Source organism: Nyctereutes procyonoides, unplaced genomic scaffold (genome assembly GCF_905146905.1).
Source record: "Nyctereutes procyonoides isolate TBG_1078 unplaced genomic scaffold, NYPRO_anot_genome, whole genome shotgun sequence".
Classification (NCBI taxonomy): domain Eukaryota; kingdom Metazoa; phylum Chordata; class Mammalia; order Carnivora; family Canidae; genus Nyctereutes; species Nyctereutes procyonoides.
Window position 1 is genome coordinate 2,756,007 of NW_026575044.1, and position 25,256 is coordinate 2,781,262.

General features: G+C 37.4%; 1 protein-coding gene across 1 annotated transcript; it reads right to left on the minus strand.

The window, feature by feature from the left end:
• Positions 1–9,566: 9,566 nt before the first annotated feature.
• Positions 9,567–13,456, minus strand: LOC129508999 (cytokine SCM-1 beta-like). Its single transcript, XM_055324335.1, has 3 exons — positions 13,388–13,456; positions 10,995–11,109; positions 9,567–9,729 (listed from the first exon to the last, which is right to left on the minus strand). The coding sequence occupies exons 1-3, from the start codon at positions 13,446–13,448 to the stop codon at positions 9,567–9,569; spliced, it is 339 nt and encodes a 112-aa protein (XP_055180310.1). The 5' UTR covers positions 13,449–13,456.
• Positions 13,457–25,256: the final 11,800 nt, after the last annotated feature.

The following is a 25,256-nucleotide window of genomic DNA, read 5'->3' on the forward strand; positions in this document are numbered from 1 at the left end:
GGGATCTGGAATGAAGTGGCTCACCTGAGGCAATTGGCATGACATTGAGCCACCTGCCAGAGTTGGGCAGTCACGCATCACTGATGAGCACACTGGCTAGGTTAAAAAAAAAAAAAAAGGCCCAAGAGGAAAAGAGAAAATGTGTCACACCCTGCAGGGCCAAGTTCAAAAGTCACTAGGTCCAGAACCCCCTTTAAGTTGGCTTCCTAACACCCATTTCACTCTGTACTTCACTTTCCACCTGGCAACCAGTGTCATTTCTCACAGTCTGAAACACGAAGTGCACACTCCTGTTCTAGCTGACAAATCCCTGGAGGAAGTCTTCATCTCTCTACCTCACTATTGTCCTCACCTTCATTATTCTTTAACCTTTGCTTTTTTCCTCGGTTGGTTGGTGGGTTGTATGAAACCACTTGCATTTCCTTAACCCATCTATCTCTCTGGTCTGCAGGCATTTTCATGGCTGCTTGTTTTGTTTTGTTTTGCCTGAAATGCACTGAAACCCTCTGGACAACTGACTTATCCTTCCATTTCAGGTTGAAGACTACTTTTAAAGAGAAGCAGGTCCCGCCCCCTTCCACAGGCTGATACCTGGGCGGGTTTGCACCTGCACACCTGAGGGACACACTCTCCACTCTCCCTCCTATCACCCTTCAGCCCTTGTAACATTCTGGTGAACTTGTCTGTGTAGCTGGGTAAGTTCCCCACAGGTAAGGACTGTGTCTGGTTTCCCCATTGCATGCCAGCACCCAGCATAGTGTCCAAACTGCACACATTTGGCACACATAAGTATGTGTTGATTGAGTTGATGAAAGAATCCTGGAGAAAGGGGAGTAAAGCACATTTTACCACAAGATAAGCTTTGTGAGAGCATGGACTTTGTTCTGTTCACTGCTACATCTCAGTTTCTGGCACAGAGTCGACCCTCAAGAAGTATTTATTGAATGAACTAACTAATTAATTGGTTAGATAAAAATATTATGTAGGCCTGCTAGTCATTTAACTGGTTCTTTATATGTGGTTTGGTCTTCAGGAACTGGCTTCTGAAGAGAAGGTAGCATGATATAGCCATCAACAGCATGAACTTGGACCACTCCTCTAAGGGTTCATATCTGAACTGTATCCCTCACAATTTTCATGTGTTAGTTGTTTCATCTTTAACTAAGGTTGGTTAGGTGACTAAATGTCTTAGCATCTGTAAAGCAATAAACTAGTGCTGGTGACAGAGTAAAAACTATTTAAGTATTTCTAGAAGACAGAACAGTATTACAAATGCAAAGTCAAGAAATGCTGCCCACAGTTAACAGGACAAGAAATAAAGGATAACTATATTACTTAAAGCTATAAACATAACGAACTGAAAATATTGACATAATCATATGTAGATGATGGCAGAAGGTTGGAGCCAGGTGAGCTAAGTCTTCGTGTTTTATAGAGGCAGCCACAGATAATCTCCAAAACTGACAACCCAGGAAATAGTGGTGTGTAACTCTTGGTGATTTGGAGGTGACTATCAGAAGGAATGTCAGCTGAAGAGTGAAAAGCAGCTCTCTGTGAGGAGGAAGATTAGAAAAGAGAAAGAATAGGGTTTCCTCAGTAGCCCTTTTGTTCTATTTAAACTTTTAGGGATCCCTGGGTGGCGCAGAGGTTTGGCACCTGCCTTTGGCCCAGGGCGCGATCCTGGAGACCCGGGATCGAATCCCACGTCGGGCTCCCGGTGCATGGAACCTGCTTCTCCCTCTGCCTATGTCTCTGCCTCTCTCTCTCTCTCTCTCTGACTATCATAAATAAATAAAAATAAATAAATAAATAAACTTTTGACCATGTTCGTGCATTACTTTGATAAACTAAAAACATTTTTTAAATAATTGTATAGAAAAAAGATCAAATGGTAAGTATTTGTTAGGGTCTTCAAATACTTCCAATTTACCTTAAACATTCTGAAACTTATGAGGTGATGTGGCCAGGCTCTGAGAACTCCTATGTTACCTCCACTCTAGGAAGAGCCCTGCACCCCCACTCTCCTTCATGAGGCTGGGATACTATGGAAAGTCAATGTCTTGAGATCAGGCTCAGTTTTTCAGTATCAATGTGCTCTTAGCCAAGACAATCAGTCTCTCTGTGGCTCAGTTTTCTCACCAGTTAAATTATAGTCACAGTTTTAGACTCACAGTATCATTACATCAGATACCTAGGAAAGCATAAAATACTGTACATATACTATAATCAAAGTGAGGAAATCCCTAGTGCAAGGAAAAATATGGAACAACGTCTTTCTCCAGACCAAATAAAGGTGCATATTCTGGGCATTTTTTGTGAATAATAATCATTCATAATTACATACAAAATCAAAAGTCCTTTGAGAGTACATTCCCAGGATAATAATTCCCTTCTCCATGTTATCTCTGTTTCTTGAAAATGCTTATACTTTTTCCTATTTTAAGCCCTGTACTACAGTTGTTTTGCTTACATCATAGTTTCATCCACTAGACGGGAGTTCTGGAGGGCAGAAATGGTGTTTTATTTATCTGAATATATCTTGAGCTTAATACAGTGCCTGCCCTATATAAAATACCCCAAAATGTTTGCCAAACTGAACTTCCATTTTAAAAAGTTTATTTAGAGTAAGAGATGAATAAGGACACTGTATCATACTTAAAGGGTCTATCCAACAAGAAGACCTAATAATCATGAATATTTATGCCCTTAATGTGAGAGCTGCCAACTACATCAATCAATTAATAACCAAAGTAAAGACATACTTAGATAATAATACACTAATAGTAGGAGACTTCAACATGGCACTTTCTGCAAATGACAGATTTTCTAAGCACAACATCAGAAACAAGAACTGTAAAAGATACACTGGATTAGATGGATTTCACCGACATATACAGAACTTTGCATCCGAACGCAACTGAATACATATTCTTTTCAAGTGCACATGGAACTTTCTCCAGAATAGACCACATGCTAGGTCACAAATCATGTCTCAACCGATACCAAAAGATTGGGATTGTCCCCTGCATATTTTTCAGAACATAATGTTTTGAAACTAGAACTCAATCACAAGAAGAAATTTGGAAGAAACTCAAACACATGGAGGTTAAAGAGCATCCAGCTAAAAGATGAATGGGTCAACTGGGAAATTAGAAAAGAGTTAAAAAGATTCATGGAAACTAATGACAATGAAGATACAACTGTTCAAAATCTTTGGGATACAGCAAAAGAAGTCCTAAGAGGGAAATACCTCACAATACAAGCATCCCTCAAAAAATTGGAAAACACTCAAATACAGAAGCTAACCTCGCACCTAAAGTAAGTGGAGAAAGACCAGCAAATAAAACCTACACCAAGCAGAAGAAGAGAGTTAGTAAAGATTCGAGCAGAACTCAACGAAATAGAAACCAGAAGAACTGTAGAATAGATCAACAAAACCAGGAGTTGGTTCTTTGAAAGAATTAATAAGATATGGGCTGCCCGGGTGGCTCAATGGTTTAGCGCCACCTTTAGCCCAGGGCATGATCTTAGAGCCCCAGGATCGAGTCCCACGTCAGGCTCCCTGCATGGAGCCTGCTTCTCCCTCTGCCTCTCTCTCTCTCTCTCTTTCTCTCTCTCTCTCTCTCTCTCTCTCTCTCTCTCTCTCTCCTTTCTGTGTGTCTCATGAATAAATAAATAAAATCTTAAAAAAAGAATTAATAGGATAGATAAACCATTAGCCAGCCTTAAAAAGAAAAGAGGAAGACTCAAGTTAATAAAATCATGAATGAAAAAGGAGAGATCACAACCAATACCAGGAATACAAATGATTTTAAAAACGTATTAAGAGCTGCTATATGCCAATAAATTAGGCAATCTAGAAGGAATGGATGCATTACTGGAAAACCAAAAACTACCAAAACTGGAACAGGAAGAAATAGAAAACATGAACAGGCCAAATACCGGAAGGAAATTGAAGCAGTCATCAAAAACTTCCCAAGACACAAAAGTCCAGGGCCAGATGGCCTCCCAGGGGAATTCTATCAAATGTTTAAAGAAGAAACAATACCTATTGTACTAAAGCTGTTCCAAAAGATAAAAAGGAACAGAATACTTCCAAACTCGTTTTATGAGGCCAGAGTCACCTTAATTCCAAAACCAAAGACCCCACCAAAAAAGAGAATTATAGACCAATATCCCTGATGAACACAGAGGCAAAAATTCTCAACAAGATACTAGCCAATAGGATTCAACAGTATATTAAGAAGATTATTCACCGTGACTAAGTGGGATTTATCCCCAGGATGCAAGGCTGGTTCTACACAGTGGCATTTCTATACACTACAGCAATCAATGTGATAGATCATATCAACAAGGGAAAAAACAAGAACCATATGATCCTCTCAATAGATGTGGAGAAAGCATTTGACAAAATACAGCATCCATTCCTGATCAAAATTCTTCAGAGTGTAGAGATAGAGGGAAAATTCCACAGCATCTTAAAAGCCATCTACAAAAAGCCCACAGCATATGTCATTCTCAATGGGGAAACACTGAGAGTCTTTCCCCTAAGATCAGGAACACGACAGGGATGTCCACTCTCACCACTGCTATTCAACATAGTACTAGAAGTCCTAACCTCAGCAATCAGACAACAAAAAGAAATAAAATGCTTTCAAATTGGCAAAGAAGAAGCCAAACTCTCCCTCTTCACAGATGACATGATACTGTACATAGAAAACTGAAAAGACTCCACCCCAAGATTGCTAGAACTCATACAGCAATTCGGCAGGATACAAAATCAATGTCCAGAAATCAGTGGCATTTCTATACATTAACAATGAGACTGAAGAAAGAGAAATTAAGGAGTCAATCCCATTTACAACTGCACCCAAAAAAATAAGATACCTAGGAATAAACCTAACCAAAGATGTAAAGGACCTATACCCTAAAAACTACAGAACGCTTTGGAAAGAAATTGAGAAACACACAAAGAGATGGAAAAATATTCCATGCTCATCGATTGGAAGAATTAATATTGTGAAAATATCAATGCTACTCAGGGCAATTTCCATATTCAATGCAATCCCTATCAAAATACCATGGACTTTCTTCAGAGTTGGAACAAATAATCTTAAGATTTGGGTGGAATCAGAAAAGACCCTGAATAGCCAGGGGAATATTGAAAAAGACAGCCAGAGCCAGGGGCATCACAATGCCGGATTTCAGGTTGTACTACAAAGCTGTCATCATCAAATCAGTGTGATACTAGCACAAAAACAGACACATACGTCAATGAGAATGAATAGAGAATCCAGAGATGGGCCCTCAACTCTATGGTCAACTAATATTCAACAAAGCAGGAAAGACTATCCACTGGAAAAAGGACAGTCTCTTCAATAAATGGTGCTGGGAAAATTGGACATCCACATGCAGAAGAATGAAACTAGACCATTGTCTTATACCATTCACAAAGATAAACTCAAAATGGATGAAAGATCCTAATGTGAGACAAGAATCCATCAAAATCCTACAGGAGAACACAGGTAACACCCTTTATGAATTTAGCCACAGCAACTTCTTGCAAGATCCATCTATGAAGGCAAGGGAAACAAAAGCAAAAATGAACTATTGGGACTTCATCAAGACGAAAAGCTTCTGCACAGCAAAAGAAACAGTCAACAAAACTAAAAGACAACCTGCAGAATGGCAGAAGATATTTGCAAATGACATATCAGATAAAGGGCTAGTATCCAAGATCTATAAAGAGCTTATTAAACTCAACAGCAAAGAAACAATCCAATCATGAAATGGGCAAAAGACATGAACAGAAAGATACATATGGCCAACAAAACAAGCACATGAGAAAATGCTCCACATCACTGGCCATCAGGGAAATACAAATCAAAACCACAATGAGATACTACCTCACCCCAGTGAGAATGGGGAAAATTAACAAGACAAGAAATAACAAATGTTGGAGAGGATGGGCAGGAAGGTGAACCCTCTTGCACTGTTGGTGGGAATGTGAACTGGTGCAGCCACTCTGGAAAACTGTGTGCAGGTTCCTCAAAGAGTTAAAAAATAGACCTGCCCTAAGACCCAGCAATTGCACTGCTGGGGATTTACCCCAAAGATACAGATACAGTGAAAGACCGAGACACCTGCACCCCAATGTTTATAGCAGCAAGGTCCACCATAGCCAAACTGTGGAAGGAGCCTCGGTGTCCATCAAAGATGAATGGATAAAGAAGCTGTTGTATATACTGTATATTGTATATATTGTATGTTGTATATGTTGTATATATACAATGGAATATTACTCAGCCATTAGAAACGACAAATACCCACCATTTGCTTCGGTGTGGATGGAACTGGAGGGTATTATGCTGAGTCAAGTAAGTCATCAGAGAAGGAAAAACATTATATGGTTTCACTCATACGGGGAATATAAAAAATAGTGAAAGGGAATAAAGGGGAAAGGAGAAAAAAATGAGTGGGAAATATCAGAAAGGGAGACAGAACATGAGACTCCTAACTCTGGGAAACAAACTAGGGGTGGTGGAAGGGGAGGTGGGCAGGGGGTGGGGCTGAGTGGGTGACGGGCACTGAGGGGGGCATTTGATGGGATGAGCACTGGGTGTTATTCTATATGTTGGCAAATTGAACACCAATAAAAAATAAATTTATAAAAAAAAGAACCTAAAGTTTTAGTAGTAGTTTGGGTTATCTTAACTAATATGGATGCCATCTGGCTCATATAGTAAAGAAAGCCATTTCCAAACTCATTGGAATGCTGTTGGAAATATTTTCTTTGAACTTCAGTTTATACACTTCCATCTAAATCCAGAGAGAACCAGGCTGCGAGGATGCTCCTTCAGTACCATTAAAAGCATAATTAAAAGAGTAGTCAAGTGAGTAAAATGAATTCTTACATTTTAGATTACTATTTGTAAAGACCAAAAGCAAACTATGTAAAATTAAAACAAATTATAGAAGATAAAAGAATCTTGTAGAACAGTGAGAATAAATATACTTCTCTATACTTTTTCTAGAAATCCCGGCAGCCCTGGTGGCGCTGCGGTTTGGCGCTGCCTGCAGCCCGGGGTGTGATCCTGGAGACCTGGGGTCCAGTCCCATGTCGGGCTCCCTGCGGGGAGCCTGCTTCTCCCTCTGCCTGTGTCTCTGCCTCTCTCTCTCTTTCTGAATAAATAAATAAAATCTTTAAAAAAAAAAACTAGGATTATAGGGGAAAGGAGAGAAAATGAGTGGGAAATATCAGAGAGGGTGACAGAACATGAGAGACTCCTAACTCTGGGAAACGAACAAGGGGTAGTGGAAGGGGAGATGGGCAGGAGGTTGGGGTGACTGGGTGATGGGCACTGAGGGTGGCACTTGATGGGATGAGCACTGGGTGTTATGCTATACGTTGGCAAATTGAAGTCCAATAAAAAATATACAAAAAAGTTTATTTTGAGTTAAATATAATTTTAGAACTACGAAAGAGTAGACATAGAATGAAAGAAATAAGGTAACATGTGTTCTTCCTCCCATTCATCAAACAATTACTAACTGACACCCTACAGTTCTATGCTAGGCTCTGAATAATACATACAAGCAGCTTCTAGTCTAATTGTGGGTATGGGGAGGGGAGGACACAAAGAGGCAAATGAGCAATTTCAACACAAACTGATAAATTTTAAGTTAAATGTAAGTACAAGATGTCATAGGAACACAAATAGTGGTCACAGCCCCTAAAAAAAGAAAAATAATATTTTGAGATCACTTCTTCTTCTTCTTTTTATTTATTCATGAGAGACACACAGAGAGACGCAGAGACATAGGCAGAGGGAGAAGCAGGCTCCCTGCAGGGAACCCAGTGTGGGACTCGATCCCAGGACCCCGGGATCATGACCTGAGCCGGAGACAGAGACTCAACCACTGAGCTACCCAGGTGTCCTGATATCTCTTCTTCTTAATTTATTTCTTTGAATTGAATTAAAATCCAATAAATCACCAGAGTATAGCTAACAAACTCAGGTCATACACAAATAAATTCAAAACATCCAGTCAATTTGTTAAAAGTTAGTACACTACTTGGCTGAAGCCCCTTGACATCATACAGCCCACCTTAGGTAATGTGATAAGTTAACAAGATGTGCATACCCATATTCTTCCATATATTGTATTAGTATTGTCTCATGGAAACCTCTATGGTCTGGGAGAAATTTGGGAAATGCAAATACAAAGCTCAGTCAAGAATCTGTTCCTTTCCTCTTCTGTGCCTTTGCCATGTGTCACCCCTTATAAAGCAAGTATTTTCTTCTTAGTGTTTATTTCTTTAAGACCATCTTTGAAAATTGTCTTAGGCAAATAGAAGCTGGAAAGGATAAATGGGCCCACCTTTTGCTAGGAAGCAGCTTTCTAATGGTTTCCAGTCTGGTTCACTAGCTGGATAAATAGAAGTGAACAGATTCAAACCAGCTGCCCTCAGTTACTCTCTCAAAGCATTTGATATTGCTGAGTGCCCCCTGGGAACTAGATGTTAGTAAGTCCTCTCTCTGCCCTTGAAATGATCAAGACACAGTTAGTTCTTATTATTTAGACTCAGGTAAAACTGGATGTATGCATCATCGGCTATTTGGATAGTATAGGCATAAACATGAATCTAATTGGCAATTTAATGAAAATATAACAGAGCATGAGTCTGGGATATTGAATGCTTAGATGAATGTTTAATTAAACCTTTACTGCGAGTTGTGATCACATTCAAGAAATATTCCAGGCTGACAGTGTTTGAGATGTTTACAAGCTTCTTGCAGACAATCATGCCTTGTGTGATAAAATATTAACAATTACAGACATCACAGAAAGGCAGCAAGGTCATTGCCCATTTCAAAGAGCATTGACTGTTATTTGAATAAAGTATCTTTTCACCAAAACTCTAATCCTTGCTGTTTTGACAAATTAGAGAACTGAAAAGCCCTATGTTTGTGTCCTTTCGTGGGAAACCAAAAGAAACACAGAGAGGTAAGAGAATTTGCTACAGATCAAACATGAGTGAAGCCACTTTTTGAGTTAGTGGACCCTCAAAATGGAAATGCAATGAGAGCTGGCTTATTATCTCCCCCATTTCATAAATAGAACTTTATTATGAAGATAGTGGAAATAGATCTTAAGTTGCCATTGTCACAATTGTCACTTGTCACTTGTCACATTGTCACAATTGTTACTTGTTACATTGTCACCATTGTCACTTGCAAGCTGGAACCTAAGACTGATGAATATAGCTTTCATCTGACAAACACTGACCAAAATCATGAATATCATCAAAAGGAGGTACAGTTAGAACAGAGACAGAACATAAATGATATGTTATCTTTCCCAATACATAATGAATAGACTATTCTTGATAATAAATATTTATTAATTAAAGCATCTAAATGACTATGAAAAATAAAAATACAAGAAAATAAGTTGACTCATGCAGCACTTTTATAAAAAGTAAATATAATCTAATTAGTCCAGGAGTTTATAAAGGGAAATGAGCTGGTTGGCTAGTGAAGGAATGAGGTGCCAGAAGGCCTCTATGTAGTCAGGGTTACAGCTGTATTGGTGGGAAGTTGGGCTCCTGTAGGCTTGGTCTGTTTCATGTTTCTTCTGGTAGACTTGTCCACACTCTCTACTGCTTTTTTCACCCAGTCAGCTTGTGGATCGGCACAGAATTTAAAGCCACGTCTGGTAATAAATCTGCGATACAAGGAAAAGATAGAGTTACTCATATCCTCACAGCCTTGGAATCAGGAGTTAAGATTAAACCAGATTTAAGAGATTTTGTGCAGAAATTACTCTCAAAACCTTGACACTCAAAACCTTGACCTTTTCCTGCAATCTGTTTTAACACAAAACAGAAATATTTCCAGGTCATATCCAGCTCTTTTGTTCATCATAATTTTCAAATTCCTTTTTCCACCCAAGCTATCAAATGTTGTAACTACGCTGGACATTTGAGGTCACTTCATTCAATTATTACATGTATCTTCCTTTTCACAACTAAACACACTTATCTTGTTTTCTGGACAAAAGTGATTTCTTTAATTTCTTTGGGTAAAATTGCAATTATGTGTTGGGAAGAGCTGCTATTCTGAAAATGAGATCCTGGAAAGAGAATGGTATTATATTGGCTAGTTTTTTCACATTTCCTTGAGATATGGTAACTGATAAAACATGGCATTCTACTTTAGCACACCATCAAGAAAGGGGAGGGAAGGGAAGGAAGGGAAGGGAAGGGAAGGGAAGGGAAGGGAAGGGAAGGGAAGGGAAGGGAAGGGAAGGAGGAAGGGAAGGGAGGGAGGGAGGGGAGGGGAGGGGAGGGGAGGGGAGGGAGGAGGGAGGGGAGGGGAGGGAGGGAGGGGGGGAGGGAAGGAAGGAAAAGGCATTTGATATTGCTGAGTGGAAGGGAAGCAGGGAAGCATCCCACACAAGTGTGGTTATATGGTCAAATCCTAAGCCAGACCAGCCACCTCTACACCTAACCCTCAGAACTGAGCACAATATTCATCTGGTTCCCAGTCAAATTCTGCTTCTAAACTAAATCAGAAAGGAGAATGATATTCTTTATTTGACTGTCAGATTTTTTTTCAATAATTGGTATTTAGTGCTACATAAACTCCTGGTTAATATGAAAAAACAAAGGGGCTATTGGTTCTCTTGAGGTCTTTCTCCATGCCAGTTTCCTGAGGAGGGCAGTATTTCTTCTTTTTTTTTTTTTTTAAGATTTTTTTTTAAATTTATTTATTTATGATAGTCACAGAGAGAAAGAGAGAGAGGCAGAGACACAGGCAGAGGGAGAAGCAGGCTCCATGCACCGGGATCCCGATGTGGGATTCGATCCCGGGTCGCCAGGATCGTGCCCTGGGCCAAAGGCAGGCGCCAAACCGCTTCGCCCCCCAGGGATCCCAGTATTTCTATATACAATGTCCCATCAAGCCTAGCTTTGGGGGAGACAAACTCACATTACTGCTCTCACGGAGCCCTCCTTGATGGTGTAGGTCTTGATGCTTTTAACTGGCAGTCTCTTGGTCGTCAGACTCATACAGATGCTCCTTTCTAGGACTTCACTCCCCACACCTGGAGAGGAAAATCAAGCAGACAAAGATAAATTATCGTTTCAAATAGTATGAATGCTACAGTGCTATAAATAAAATAACAAAGAGTGATGTAATAAAGAGTAACTTGGGAAAGGCAACATTAAATGTGGGAAGAGGCCCGTGTGTTATTTTCAATGTTAAAGTGTGAGATACATAAAGGATGTAGTTCATAAACTCTTCATCCGCAATAGAAATCCTCCTTAAGGGGGATTTCTAAACTTCAGTTCAGAGAGCAATCTTGCATTGGAGAAGGGGAAATAACTTGGGAGAGTTAATAATATTAAGGCTTGGTAGAATTTAATCAAGGTTTCTAAGTGCTGATTTTTCCTAAGGTAAAATGACTGTTATTTACTTCCCAAGGAAATATTCAGCTAAAAAAGCATCTAAAGTAACAGGTGACGATGATCAAGTTTGATCTTCGGTGTTGCTGATATCAGAAGGCTTTTTTTTTTTTTTAACATGAAACTAAATATAAGGTGCTTGTCAGCTAGCTATGCTCCTCTTCATCCCTCCTTCTTTCCAGCACTCCCAGTATCCGGGCCACACATTCTTTATCCCCATCTTTGCCGACTTTTGTTTAATGCTCAACTGTCTTGAGCCCAGTAAAAGAGATTGTTTCTTGTATTTCTCTCACTACTTAGGAAGCAATATTTTTCTCTGAGAAATACCTAACATGGATTCCCAAGACCCAAAGAATCCTACTAGACTCTAAATTCCCAAACCTTCTTATTCTCAGCAGTGTGATCAGTGAAGAAAATTTTTGCCTCTGTGGCAGAGCTGAGTTAGAGCAGAGATGGCTTTGCCTGCAGTTGTACATGGAGGCTAAGCCCCAGTGGGGCTCACAGAGGTCATTCAAGGAGGAAGCTTGAGAAGTGACCCAAGTGTCTTCAGTTTTCCTCTGTCTCCAAAAGAGGGTCACTGCCCCCACCCATACCTGGGTTTCCACCAAGCAGCAGACCTATTGTCTCAGCAAAATGCCAGACACATGGCAATATTTACCCTAATTTATTAGCCTTAAAGTTGTTGGTTTCATCAATATTTATTCTGCCCACAATTTCAGGGAATTCCAGACCTTGCCACCTCTATTCACGGACACCCTTAGATTCCATGGTCAGATTCAGATATCCTATTCTACATAGTAAGGCTACAAATTAGGAGGCTGAAAGGAGAGTTAACTGAAACATTAATTATACTTGAAGGATATTCTCTCTTATTGCCAGAGCCACAAGGAGAAGTAAATTTCAATCAGTTGGGGGGAAATGATTTTTTAAGAAAATATGTATAGAACAGTCAGCTGAGGCTCAGTATAGCCGAGTCTCATCTGGGTATATCTTGCAGGCTTATCTGAATGTGTATAAGGCATTGATCTATTTGTTAGCACTTAACATATGGTCTCTTATAAATTAAAGAAATGTATCATTAATGGAAACAATATTCAAAGCAGTAATAATAGACTCTCCCATATAGCCGAAGGCAATATTGATTTCCTATGTAGGAAGGTATGAGCTCCCAATCATTTTTTTAAATAGAAATTATTGGGACGCCTGGGTGGCTCAGCGGTTGGGCATCTGCCTTCAGCCCAGGGCATGATCCTGGAGACCCGGGATTGAGTTCCGCATTGGGCTCCCTGCGTGGAGCCTGCTTCTCCCTCTGTCTGTTTCTGCCCCTCCTCCCTCTCTCTCTCTCTCTCTCTGTCTCTCATGAATAAATAAATAAAATCTTTCTTTTAAAGAAATTATTGGTTTGCTTCAGAACATATAGCCTCCAACTCATTCCCACATTGTGTCTAAACTTTCAAAAATTTTGAGAATTTATCAAGATCAATATTAAATAGGCAAAAGCTACAAAGGCACATATAATCATCACCACCATTTCACAGGTAACATTAATCAAGAAATTACTACTAGTGAGCAAATCTGATAAGTATTCCTAAATTGTTGAGATTTTTTTCATTTTAACCCAAGTAAGAATATATTATATTCAACTTATAAGTAACTGTTGGTGCAGAGAGGTTAAGAAATTTACTCCAAATCACACAATTATGAAAAGTAGGAGCCCAGATTTTAGGCAAGTTCTGTCTTCAAAATCTATTAAGTCCCCTAAAATCAAAATTATCATTCCCATTTTGCACATGGGAAATCTGAGGCTTATCCTGGGGAAGGAAAGCAGTTCACTCCAGTCAAAACCTGAGTCAAACACCAAATGGGCCCACCTGCCTGCATCTCTGTTCTTCTCTCATAAAGAACCTTTCAACTTACCTTCCACGATGAATTCAGTGAGAAAGCAAATCCCAAACAGGGCCAGGAGGAGAGATCTCATGGTTGAGGTCCGGCTTAGCTGTTCAGGGAGAGACTGAGGAACAGCTGCTCTTAGAAGCCTCTTTATTACTCCAGTGGTCAGCGCACTTCCTGTGGTAAGAGGGGGCTTTCAGGGTGGGTGTGGAATAGTGGAAAGACTGTGTAGTACAGATGCTTTTTTCTTTAAGAAAAAGTTCCTTTGCCCCCGCTCATACTAACCCCACATCTTGTGGCCTTTGCCCCTGCTCCTGTGGTTAATGTGTTAATGAAACCAAATGTGTGCAATAAAGGAACAAGGTTGTCTCATCTCCTGCTACCAGACTAAATTCAAATCTTCCACTGAAGACTTGAAGTCAAAGGCCACAATACCACGGCCCAGCATAGGAGCAGTGTAAGGAAATGAGGTGCAATGGTCACTGTGGTTCTGCTCCCCTACCTATCTCATGTCACATCCACTGTGACGTGAGGCTTCCACCACCATGGCTCATGAGCCCCTGATGCCATCCAGAGCAACTGCTTAGGTGGGCAAAGGGATGCTACTACCAATCTGAGCTTCTCAGCTTTCTTTTACTTCTCATTTCTCTCCTCTACCCTCATTCAAATCACTCCCATTTCTTTACACACACACACACACACACACACACACACACACACCCATACCCAAGAAACAGTTAAATAAGAGTGTTTGGATCATGTCTATATGCATATGTTTGCTTTATTGAAACTTAGTATATACCTTTTAAAAAACCTTTGGAAGGGTGCCTGGGCAGCTCAGGTCATGATCCTGGGGTTCTGGGATCGAGCCCTGCATTAAGCCCTGCATCAGGCATCCTTCTCCCTCTGACCCTTGCCCCCCGCTTGTGCTCATACTCTCTCTTTCTTTTGCTCTCTTTCTCTCTCAAATGAATGAATAAAAAAATATTTTAAAAAGTAAAATAAAATAAAAAGCTTTTGAAGATTTCCTGACATGAAGTTTATTTTTTTTAAATGAGAGAAAGAGAAAATTATCTATAATCATATCATTCTGACAGTTTTCATTCTTAACTGTTTTCTTCCAGTAGATCTCTATTGGTAGACATATGTTTGCATACTCGTGACAATCATAAATACTGTTTTAGCATCGGTGTAAATATCTTCCCAGGGTTCTTCATAGGCTTCGTGTTTCTCATCTGAGTAAACAAATGCACACACACATTAACCATTCCCTCGTAACATTGTTATATAGATCATATATGTAAGGTAAGTTTTCATTAACATATACTGAATCGTTTCCCCTCGATAGCCAGAAGTGGATCACTTGGCAAAATCATTTGACCATCTTTTAGTTCTTGCTACATGTTACAGAGAAGAAGAATGTAGCTTCTACTTGCAATCTTCTAGCAGGATTTGATTGTATCAGTTGTACCTTCCTGGCATTCAATTTGTTATTGTTTTGTCTGGTTTTGTTTTACATAAGTATCTATAAAATGTATTTATTCATTATGTGTTTGCACAAGCAACTAAAAAGTTTGCCACTGCTCTTAGGTATATGAGAATAATATTCTTATTTAACATATAAATAGCTAAAAGATTTTGCCACTGCTATAGAGGACACAGAAATAAACTCCTACATTTCCATGAAAATTAAGGCTAACCTCTAAGAGATTTTTTCATTAATGGCATTTAATTTTCCAGCCAGATGTCACTCTAGACCTCAGAGTGGCTTTTTAGTTATCTCTAACTGGCTATACCATCAGTCCTTAACATCTGAAGACAACTTGCCACTCAAAATGCTTTTCCTTCTATTACTCTCTGACATGGAGAATATGAAGTTTTCTAACCAATTTCCAAACACAGAACCTGGGGCCATCTTAGACTCATTGCTATCCGCTCGTATGTCATCTTCAACCAAACTACATTAAGTATACCTTCCAAGTAGCTCTTTAATAGGCCTGCTCCTCTCTTTCCACACTGTTCTAGGCAGGCCCTCATCATCCCTTTCTAGACAACTGCAGTAGACCAAGTGGTTTCCCAGTGTTGGTTCTCCTCCCTTTCCAATCCATTCTCCACAATATTGCTAGAGTAAGTATTCTACTGCATTAATCTAATCATGTCATTTCCCTACTGAGAAAATCTTTGCTAATTTCCACTGTCCACAGATTTTATTTCAAATTTCTTATTGTCCTATACAAGGTTGTTCAAGATCTAACACTTCTTTTCCTTTTAGACTCTCTTTCTATCCCTGACACATGCTCCCAACCCCTCTGCCTCAACAAACATGTGCCCAACCAAATATATCATCTTCTCTTATATACCCCACATATGGCTTCCTTTAGCTAGAATGTCTGTCTCAGCTTCCTACTTATCAACTGCTCCCCTTCCTATAAGTTTTCCTGAATTCTCTAGATAAAATTAAGTTGTGCCATCCTCTGTGCTCCCTTGAAGTTCTGTTTTATTGCCCTACTCAATTATATTTCTGCATCTTCCACTAGATGTCAGTCTCCTTGAGAGTAGGGAACTTGATTTAGTCTTCACTGGGTCCCTGGCATTAGCAGAATAAAATAGTTTTTGAATAAATGAATTCTTTTTAAAAGACCAAAATTAGGGTGATATACATTAAGTGAAGGATGACTACCTAATAACACAAAGCCAGGAATTGTGATGTGTGGTTTTCTCTATGTTTTTAATCAAATGACAATTTGACCAATGGTTGAATATTTATTTAGCACATCGAAATGGAATTTCCTAAAATCTAGAATGAATTATTCACTTCCAGTTTTTCAAGACATAACTAGAGTCTCTGATGGAGAAGAATTAAGTAACAAGAAAGTAGAAACCTAGCACAAAATAGGCCTAATCAGCTAATATGTGGACATTGATTAACAACAACCAGTATTGCAAAAGGCAGGATTTCTTTATTTTTATAACTGAAAAATAGACCTTTCTATACATACAGCACATTTTCTCTATCCATTCATCCATCAAAAGACATTTAGGTTGTTTTCATGTCTTGGCTATTGAGAATAATACTTCAATGAACATGAGGTACAGATATCTCTTCAAAATAGTGACTTCATTTCCTTTGGAAAATGAAATACTGTCTTTTTGTTAAAAGCCTTTCTAACAAGTGTAAGAGGATACTTCATTGTGATTTTGATTTTCATTTCCCATCATTATTAGTGCATGAGTGATTTGTATGTCTTTGGAAAAGTGTCTAGTCAGCTTACTTTTAATTAGATTATTTTTTTTTTTTTGCTAATGAGTGGGTTGTATGAGTTCCTTATTTTTTTATATTAACTCCTTATCAGATAGATAGCTTACAAATATTTTCTCCCATTCTGTAGGCTGCCTTTTCATTTTGTTGATTGTTTCTTTTATTATGCAGAAGTTTTTAGTTTGACACAGTCCCACTTATTTACTTTTTATTTTGTTGCTTATGCTTTTGGTGTCGTATCCAAAAAAATCATTGTCAAACCAGTGTCAAGAAACTTTTTTCCAATGTTTTATTCTAGGAGTTTTATGATTCTAGGAATTACTTTAAATTCCTAGAATGTTAAATCCATTCAGAGTGAAATTTTGTAAGTGGTTTAAGATAGAGGTCCAATTCCATTCTTTTACATGTGAATATCCAACAAATAAATGCCCAATTTATTGAAGAGACTATCCTTTCCACAATGAGTAATCTAGGATCACTTATCAAATACTAATTGACTGCGTAAGTATGGGTTTGTTTCTGGGCTCTTGATTCTGTTCCATTGGACTATATGTCTAGTTTTATGCCAATACCATACAGTTTTGATTACTTTAGCATTGTACTATAGGTTGAAGTTGGGAAAGGTGATGCCTCCAATTTTGTTCTTCTTTCTCAGGATTGCTTTGGTTATTAAGAATCTTTACTTATCCCACATGAATTTTAGGATTGTTTTTTCTATTTCTGTGAAAAATGCCATTGGAATTTTGATAGAGATTGTACTGAATCTATCAATGGCTTTGGATAGTATGGGCATTTTAACAATAATAATTCTTCCAATCCATGAGCACAGAATATCTTTCCATTTATCTTTGTATTTCTCAATTTCTTTCATCAATATCTTATAATTTTCAGTGAACAGATCTTTCACCTCTTTGGTCAAATTTATTCCTAAGTATTTATCAGTTTTGATGCTATTTGAGTGAGATTGTTCTCTTCACTTCTTTTTCAGATATTTCATTGTTAGTGTTTAGAAACACAACTAATTTCTGAATGTTGATTTTTTACCCTGCAAGTTTACTAAATTTGTTAGTTGTCACAGTTTTTTGACAGAGTCCTTTGCTTTTCCTGTATATAAAATCAAATAATCTGAAAACAGACAATTTTACTCTTCTTTTCCAATTTAGATGTCTTTTATTTCTTTTTCTTGCTTAATTGTTCTGGCTAGTATGTCTAGCACTATTTTGGATAAAAGTAGCAAGAATAGACACCCTAGTCTTATACCTGATCTTAGAAGAAAAGCTTGTCACTTTTCACTATATGGTATGATGTTGGCTGTGGGCTTATCATTAATGACCTTGTTATGTTGAGGTATATTCCTTCTACACCCAGTATGTTGAATTTTTAATCATGAAATGATGTTGAATTTTGTCAAATGCTTTTTCTGTATCTTTTGAGATAATCATATGAGTTTTATCTTTCACTCTGTTAATGTGATTTACAACATCTATTGACTTGCATATGCTGAACTACTCTTGCATCCCAGGGATAATTCTTACTTGATCATGATATATGATCCTTTGATGCACTGTTGAATTCAGTTTGCCAGTATTTTGTTGATAATTTTTTGTGTCTATATTCATCAGGGATATTAGCCTATAGTCTTATTGTACTGTCCTTATCTGGCATTGGTATTAGGATACTGCTGGCCTTATAAAGTGAATTTGGAGTATTCCCACTTTCTCAACTTTTGGAAGAGTTTGAGGACTGGTGTTAATTTTTTTTTTTTTTAATGTTTAGTAGAATTCACCAGTGAAACCTTCTGATCTTAGGCTTTTCTTTGTTGGAAGGTTTTAATTACCAATTAAATCTCCTTACTCATTATTAGTCTGTTCACATTTTCTGTTTCTTTGAGGTTCAGTCTTGGTAGGCTATATGTTTCTAGGAATTTATCCATTTCTTCTGGATCAGCCCATTTTTCGGCATATAATTTCACATTAGTCTCTTATGATCTTTGTATTTCTGTAATAGCAGTTGTTATGTTCCCCTTTCATTTCTGATTCTATTTGAGTCTTCTTTCTTTTTTTTCCTAGTTATTCTAGCTATAGGTTTGTCAGTTTTTGTTTACCTTTTCAAAAAACATCTCTTAAATTCACTGATATTTTCTGATGTTTTTCTGGTCTCCATTTATTCCTACTCTGATCTTTATTATTCCCTTCATTTTGCTAACTTTGAACTTAGTTTGTTCTTTTTTTTTTTTTTTTTCACATTCCCTGAGGTGTGTAAAGTTAGGTCGCTTGACATCTTTTTCCCCCCTAATGTGTTTATTATTATAAGCTTCCTCTTAAAACTGCTTATGTTGCATCTCTTAAGTTTTGTGATTCCATCTTCAAACTGTTTGAAGATATTTTTAATTTGCCTTTTGATTTCTTTTTTGACCCATTGTTTGTTCAGAATTTTGTTACTCAATTTCCACATATTTGTAAATATTCCAGTTTTCCTCCTGTTACTAATTTCTAGTCTCATACTATTGTGGTCAGAAGAGATACTTGGTATGATTTCAGTCTTCCTTAATGTGCAAAGACTTGTTTTGTCTCCTATCATATGATCTAGCCTAAAGAATGGTCTGCATGTGCTTGAGAGGAATGTGTATTCTGCTTTTGTTGGATAAAATGATCTGTATATATCTCTTAGTTCCATTTGGTCCAAAAGGTAGTTCCAGTCTGATGTTTCCTTATTGATTTTCTGTCTCATTAATCTATCCATTGTTTGAAGTCGAGTACTGAAGTTCTCTGCTATTACTGCTCTTTCTCCCTGCAGATCTCTTAGTATTATTTAACATACTTGGTGCTCCAATGTATATTAATCACTTAATTCTATTGTAAAGGTTAAAGGACAAAAGCATTAAAAATAAATATGTTATCATAACTTATTAATACACACAATATAAAAAAGAGGCAAATTGTGATATAAAAACATAAAATATGGGTTGGGTATTAAAAGAGTTTTAACATCCAATTGAAGTTAACTTGTTATCAATTTACAATACATTGTTACATCTGTAAGATGTTTTATGCAAGTCTCATGGTAACCACAACCACAAAGGTAAAATCTACATTAGACACACAAAAGATAAAGAGATAAGAATTAGGGCAGCCTGGGTGGCTCAGTGGTTTAGCGCTGTCTTCAGCCCAGGGTGTGATCCTGGAGACCCAGGATAAAGTCCCACATCAGGCTCCTTGCAGGGAGCCTGCTTCTCCCTCTGCCTGTGTCTCTCTGTGTGTGTGTGTCTTCCATGAATAAATAAATAAAATCTTAAAAAAAAAAGGAGAGATAAGAATTAAAGAATACCATTACAGAAAATAATTAAGTCACAAAGAAATACAGAAAGAGGGGTGCCTGAGTAGTTCAATAAGTGTCTGACTCTTGATCTTAGCTCAGGTCTTGATCTCAAGGTCATGAGTTCAAGCCCCACATGGGTTCCATGCTGGATATGGAGCCTACTTTTAAAAAAGAGAAAGAAATGAAAAGAAAAAGAAATACTGAAAGATAAGAAGAAAGAAACAAGAGAACCACAAAACAACCAGGAAAAGAAAGTTGGCATTAGTAAGTTCTTACTCATCAATAATTTCTTTAAATGTAAATGGATTAAATTCTCAAATCAAAATGTGTAGAATGAGTGAATGGATTAAAAAAAAAAAAAACAACTATGTGGTGCTTCACCTCAGCTTTAAGAATACAGATCAGCTCAGAGTAAAGGAATGAAAGAAGATATTCCATGCAACTGGAAACCAAAAGAGGGCAGAGGTAACTGTATTTAGATAAAATAGACTCTAACTGTAAGAAGAGGCAAAGAATGTCATTATATAATGACAAAGGGGTCAATTCATCAAAAGGATATAAAATTATAAATATATATGTACCCAGGGGTGCCTGGGTGGCTCAGTCATTAAGGATCTGCCTTCAGCTCAGGTCATGATCTCAGGGTCCTGGGATTGAGCCCCATGTCAGCTCCCTGCTCAATGAGGAGTCTGCTTCTCCCTCTACCTCTCCTTGCTCATGCTATCTCTCTCTCTCTGAAATAAATAAAATCATAAATATATATTTTTTATGATTTTATATATATTTATTATATATGTATTTATATACATCCAAAGTCTTTACAAGGGTTAACAAATGCTTCCATGACCTTTGCCTTCATCCCTTACTCATTGTCTGACATCATTTTCTGCTGCTTTTTCTCCCTTATCCCTCCACTGCAGTCACAATGACCTTTTTTGCTATATCTCAGACATGTCAGCCATGCTCCTGCCTCTTCACTTGCTATTTACTCTGCCTGATATACTCTTTCCACAGACATAAACATGGTTCATTCCCATTGCTTTCTCATTACGGCTTTTCCTAAATCCCCCAATTGAAAACTGCCCCACATAACCAATTTTGGTATCATTTGATTTCTCCTTGCTGCTCTATTTCCATGCATAGTACTTAGCATCATGTAATATAACCATATAATTTATTTGCTGATTTTTTAATTTCCCATATCCTTCCAGATATTTTTTTTTTTGTCTTTTTCATTCCTCAGAGTCTAAGGCAATGCCTGACACAGAGAAAGTGCTGGATTAATATATTCAGAATAAATGTAAATGCATGAAAGTACATAAGCACAAGCAAACATAAACATTTATACCTGCAAAGTCTGGTACTCTGGAACATCAGTACCACTTATATGTACATGACCACACAATGGGATTATAGAATCCATTTTTGAAAGAAAGCATTAATTTTTGAGGGAAGAAGATAGAAGTATGAAGGGTGCAAATAAGGAAACACAATTTATCTTTTCTTTTTACTTTTTACTCTAAATATTTTGATTCATCTGAAAAAAATAATTTGCATTTTATCATACATAACATATAATCTACATAAAACTATATTTTGTAGAATGCATGTGTGTGTAATATTCCATTTTTCTACTGGATAATTTTAATATTAGTATGTAAAAATTCTTTATGATTCATCATAGTAAGTCTTTGCCAATTGCAGGTGTTACAAATATTTTCTCTCAGTTTGTAGCTTGTCTTTTCACTATCTATATCATGTCTTTGAAAACAAAAAATTGCTAATTTTAACATAATCAAATTTATCAATGTTTATTCTATGATTAATGCTTTTCTGCCTTAATTAATTTTTTCTTTCCCTAAAGTCAGAAAAACTGACCTCTACAAAAAGTTTTAAAGTCTTGCATTTGATATTTAAATGTTTAATTTTTCTGGTGATTATTTCTGTATGTGATGTGAAGTAGGGGTCCAAATGCAATTTTTTTCTCTTTGGATAACTGAATTTTATATCCTAGCTATTGAATAGTTTCTCCTTTTCCCACACTACTATCATATATCAAAGGTCCACATATATGTGCATCTGCTCTAAATTCTTTAGTCTGTTCCATTGGTAGTTTGTCTATTCCTGACTCACACCATTCTATGTTAATTACTGTAGTCTTACAATTTAACCTGAATGTCTTGTAGGGCAAGCCCTCTTATCTTTTCCTTCAGAAGCATCGTGGGTTACGTTCATTCCTGATCATGAAAATGTAAATAAAGACCATGACATGACCCCATTTTATTCCCATTCAAATGGTCAGAATTAAGAAGTTTGATAATACTTCTGTGATGGCAAGGATGGAGCAATAGCTATTACTCATGGCATTAGAAACTAGTACAACACTTAGGAAAGCAATTTGGCATGATCGTGTAAAGCTAAACATGTGCATACTATGAAGCTCCAGAAACTCTACTCCTGGTATGTAGATAGATATAGGTCTAGGTATACACTTAGATAATACCAAAAGCAAGGAGCACAAAGATACAACTTATTTGAAATGTTCAAGTATTTATGTTGGGCGTAGGTTAGCGGTACATTACACAGTTTAATTAATTGAAAAGAGGGTCACTTATAGACCAAAGAGGATGATGTGTAATGATATAACTCAGATTAGATCAACAGCTGTAGCAAAGGAGCTCAAACTCTGTTTCACAACAAAAAGTTTATTATTCACTTCCACAAAGTAAGTTCCTGATCAGTTATCTCTCTAGGAGGTCCTCCTCCAACAGGTGATTCAAGATATAAGATGTTCCATCTTTGATCAAGAATGTTGATTTTCGTATTGGTTGGGCAAAACCAGCCTTTAGGGTCTGAGAGTCATTTTTATCCAGTTGCTAAACAGGGAACAAAAGACCATGGAAAAAGCATACATACTCTTACCTACTTTGACTCAGAAGTGACATTTCTTCTTTAGTCCCATTTCATGGGTAAGAACTAGTTATCTGGTTCCATTTAAGCACAAGGACAAATGAGAGAAGGGAGTTGCATCTGGGAAATGTAATAAAGATATGTGTCTGGAAAGAAAAGCAATTAAGGCCTAGCATGCTCTGCCACAGCCATACAGCTATGATTAAACCAGTTGTGCCCATGAGGTTCCACTTTTTTAAAGGACAAAAATAAAAAGATTGTGATAAATGGTTTTCTTTAAAACATTCTCCCAGTATATCTTTTAAATTGTACTTAGGTTTTTTCCTTAAATTAAAATAACTTTGTTATATTTTTTTCTGATAAAAACAATGTATTGTTATAAAAAAGACACCATAGAAAAGTGAAAGAAAGAAAGAAAGAAAGAAAGAAAGAAAGAAAGAAAGAAAAAAGAAAGAAAGAAAAAAAATCACCCAAATCCCACTGCCCAGAGATAACAATTTAGCCACTGTCGATGGATCTTCTTCCACACATCTCTCTAGGTAAAATATTCCTGTGTATATTATATCACTTTACCATCTTACTATAGCATTTGATAGCCAAGGATTCATTGTATATTTGCAATGTGTGAGATTTGGAGCTAAGTAGTTAAGGGCATTAGCTCATTTAACCCTTACAGCAATATAATAAATTGAGTAGAATTATTATTTACATATTATAGATGAGAGAACTGAGGGCTGGAGGGGTTAAGTAATTCACTCACAATTACAAAGCTGAGTGATGATAGAGGGAAGATTCAAATTGCAGTTAGCCAGATTCCCAAGCCAGTTCTTAACCAGTGCCTGTCAGATATTCTCTGATGCACTACAACTCCCCTGCTGCTAATCCCTGGGTTATTTCTTTTTTAAACCCTAGACCATGGGCAGCTCTGGTGGCTCAGCGGTTTAGCGCCGCCTTCAGCCCAGGGCCTGATCCTGGAGATCCAGGATGGAGTCCCACATTGGGCTCCCTGTGTGGAGCCTGCTTCTCCCTCTGCCTGTGTCTCTGCCTCTCTCTGTGTGTCTCTCATGAATGAATAAATAAAATCTTAAAAAAATAAATAAATAAATAAACCCTAGACCACACAGCAAGGAGAATATACATGTCTTCAAACTTTGCATACTTTTCTGTGTATCTGTTTGTCATAAATTCCCTCTAGGAAATTTGCACAAAATAGCCTTATGCTTTCATACATTCTGCTTTCTTAAGAAGTGCAAAGGTTGAATATGTAAAAATGAAACTGGCTGGCAAATTTGAGCCACATAAGATAACTCTCAATGGTCACTGCTTGTCCCCTGATCTGCAAAGCCAAATTTGTTACATGCAAGTGAAATTCATGGGTATTTATGTATGATGTATGAAATTGCAACTTAGAGTAAGGTCAGAGTAGGAGTTGATATACACTCCTACCAGTAGGGCGTGAAAGTACCTGTTTTCCCAAATCTACCAACATTGTATTTTATCAATCATTTTAGCCATTGCTAAATGATTTTATCTTATTGCTGTTCAGTTTTTTTTTTCTGTTCAGTTTTAACTGCTTGAACTACTAGTGAGGTTGATAATCTTTTATTAATTACCTTTTCTAGTTCTTGTCCATTTCCATTGAAATGTTTTACTTTTTTATTGGTGAGAGTGCTTTGTCATATTTATTACAACTATTTTTCTACTAAATGTCCTGACTATTGCAGTGCTATATATAAAAAGTGAGGATCCTAGCTATATTCATATCATGCAATTCTACTTTCTGACAGGAACTACAAATACTTCCTGAAAACCTCAAGAATATCTTTGTTAACTGAAAACTTCAACTTAAAAATTCAGATAAAACATTTTAGTTTTTGTGTCTTGTCTAAGATGTAGACCAGATGTTTCTGTGATGGGAAAGTATCTTGCCGTTCTGACACTTTTGCAGGGGAGGGGGGACTCTCACCAAATCCATAATGAACAAAGCACTACTTCTCTTATGTTTTCTTTACTTATGAAGTAGGTGACTTACCACAAAGAAACACCACTGAAAAGGGAGTGATAGAAACTCTATGCCATGAATATCAGGAGAGGTTCTACCACAAACTAGTTTTGAGGAATCAGCCAGTCATTCAGGCCTTTCAGTGACTTGGGGCTTCTATGTATACATCAAGCTCATGGAAATATGGTGGAAACTGGCAATATTATGCCAACAAAATATTCAGATAACATACAACTTACAAGTCTAATTTGTAACAGTGTTCTTTCTCTTTTGCCATGGACGTTAGGCCACAGTCTATAAGACAATAATACAATTAGGACAATGACATTAAGAAAATTACATAGTTTGTGGATACATTTAAGTTCAAGGTAATTAAAGAGAAGATAGAGAGAGAGAGAGAAATCTAG

What these genes read in the sequence shown, in the direction of transcription:
- LOC129508999 (XM_055324335.1), bottom strand. Translation starts at nt 13,448, where the DNA reads ATGAGATCTCTCCTCCTGGCCCTGTTTGGGATTTGCTTTCTCACTGAA. An exon ending in CACTGAATTCATCGTGGAAG is followed by an intron (nt 11,110 to 13,387) that starts GTAAGTTGAAAG and finishes TTTCCTCTCCAG; the next exon opens with GTGTGGGGAGTGAAGTCCTA. An exon ending in GGCTCCGTGAGAGCAGTAAT is followed by an intron (nt 9,730 to 10,994) that starts GTGAGTTTGTCT and finishes CTTGTATCGCAG; the next exon opens with ATTTATTACCAGACGTGGCT.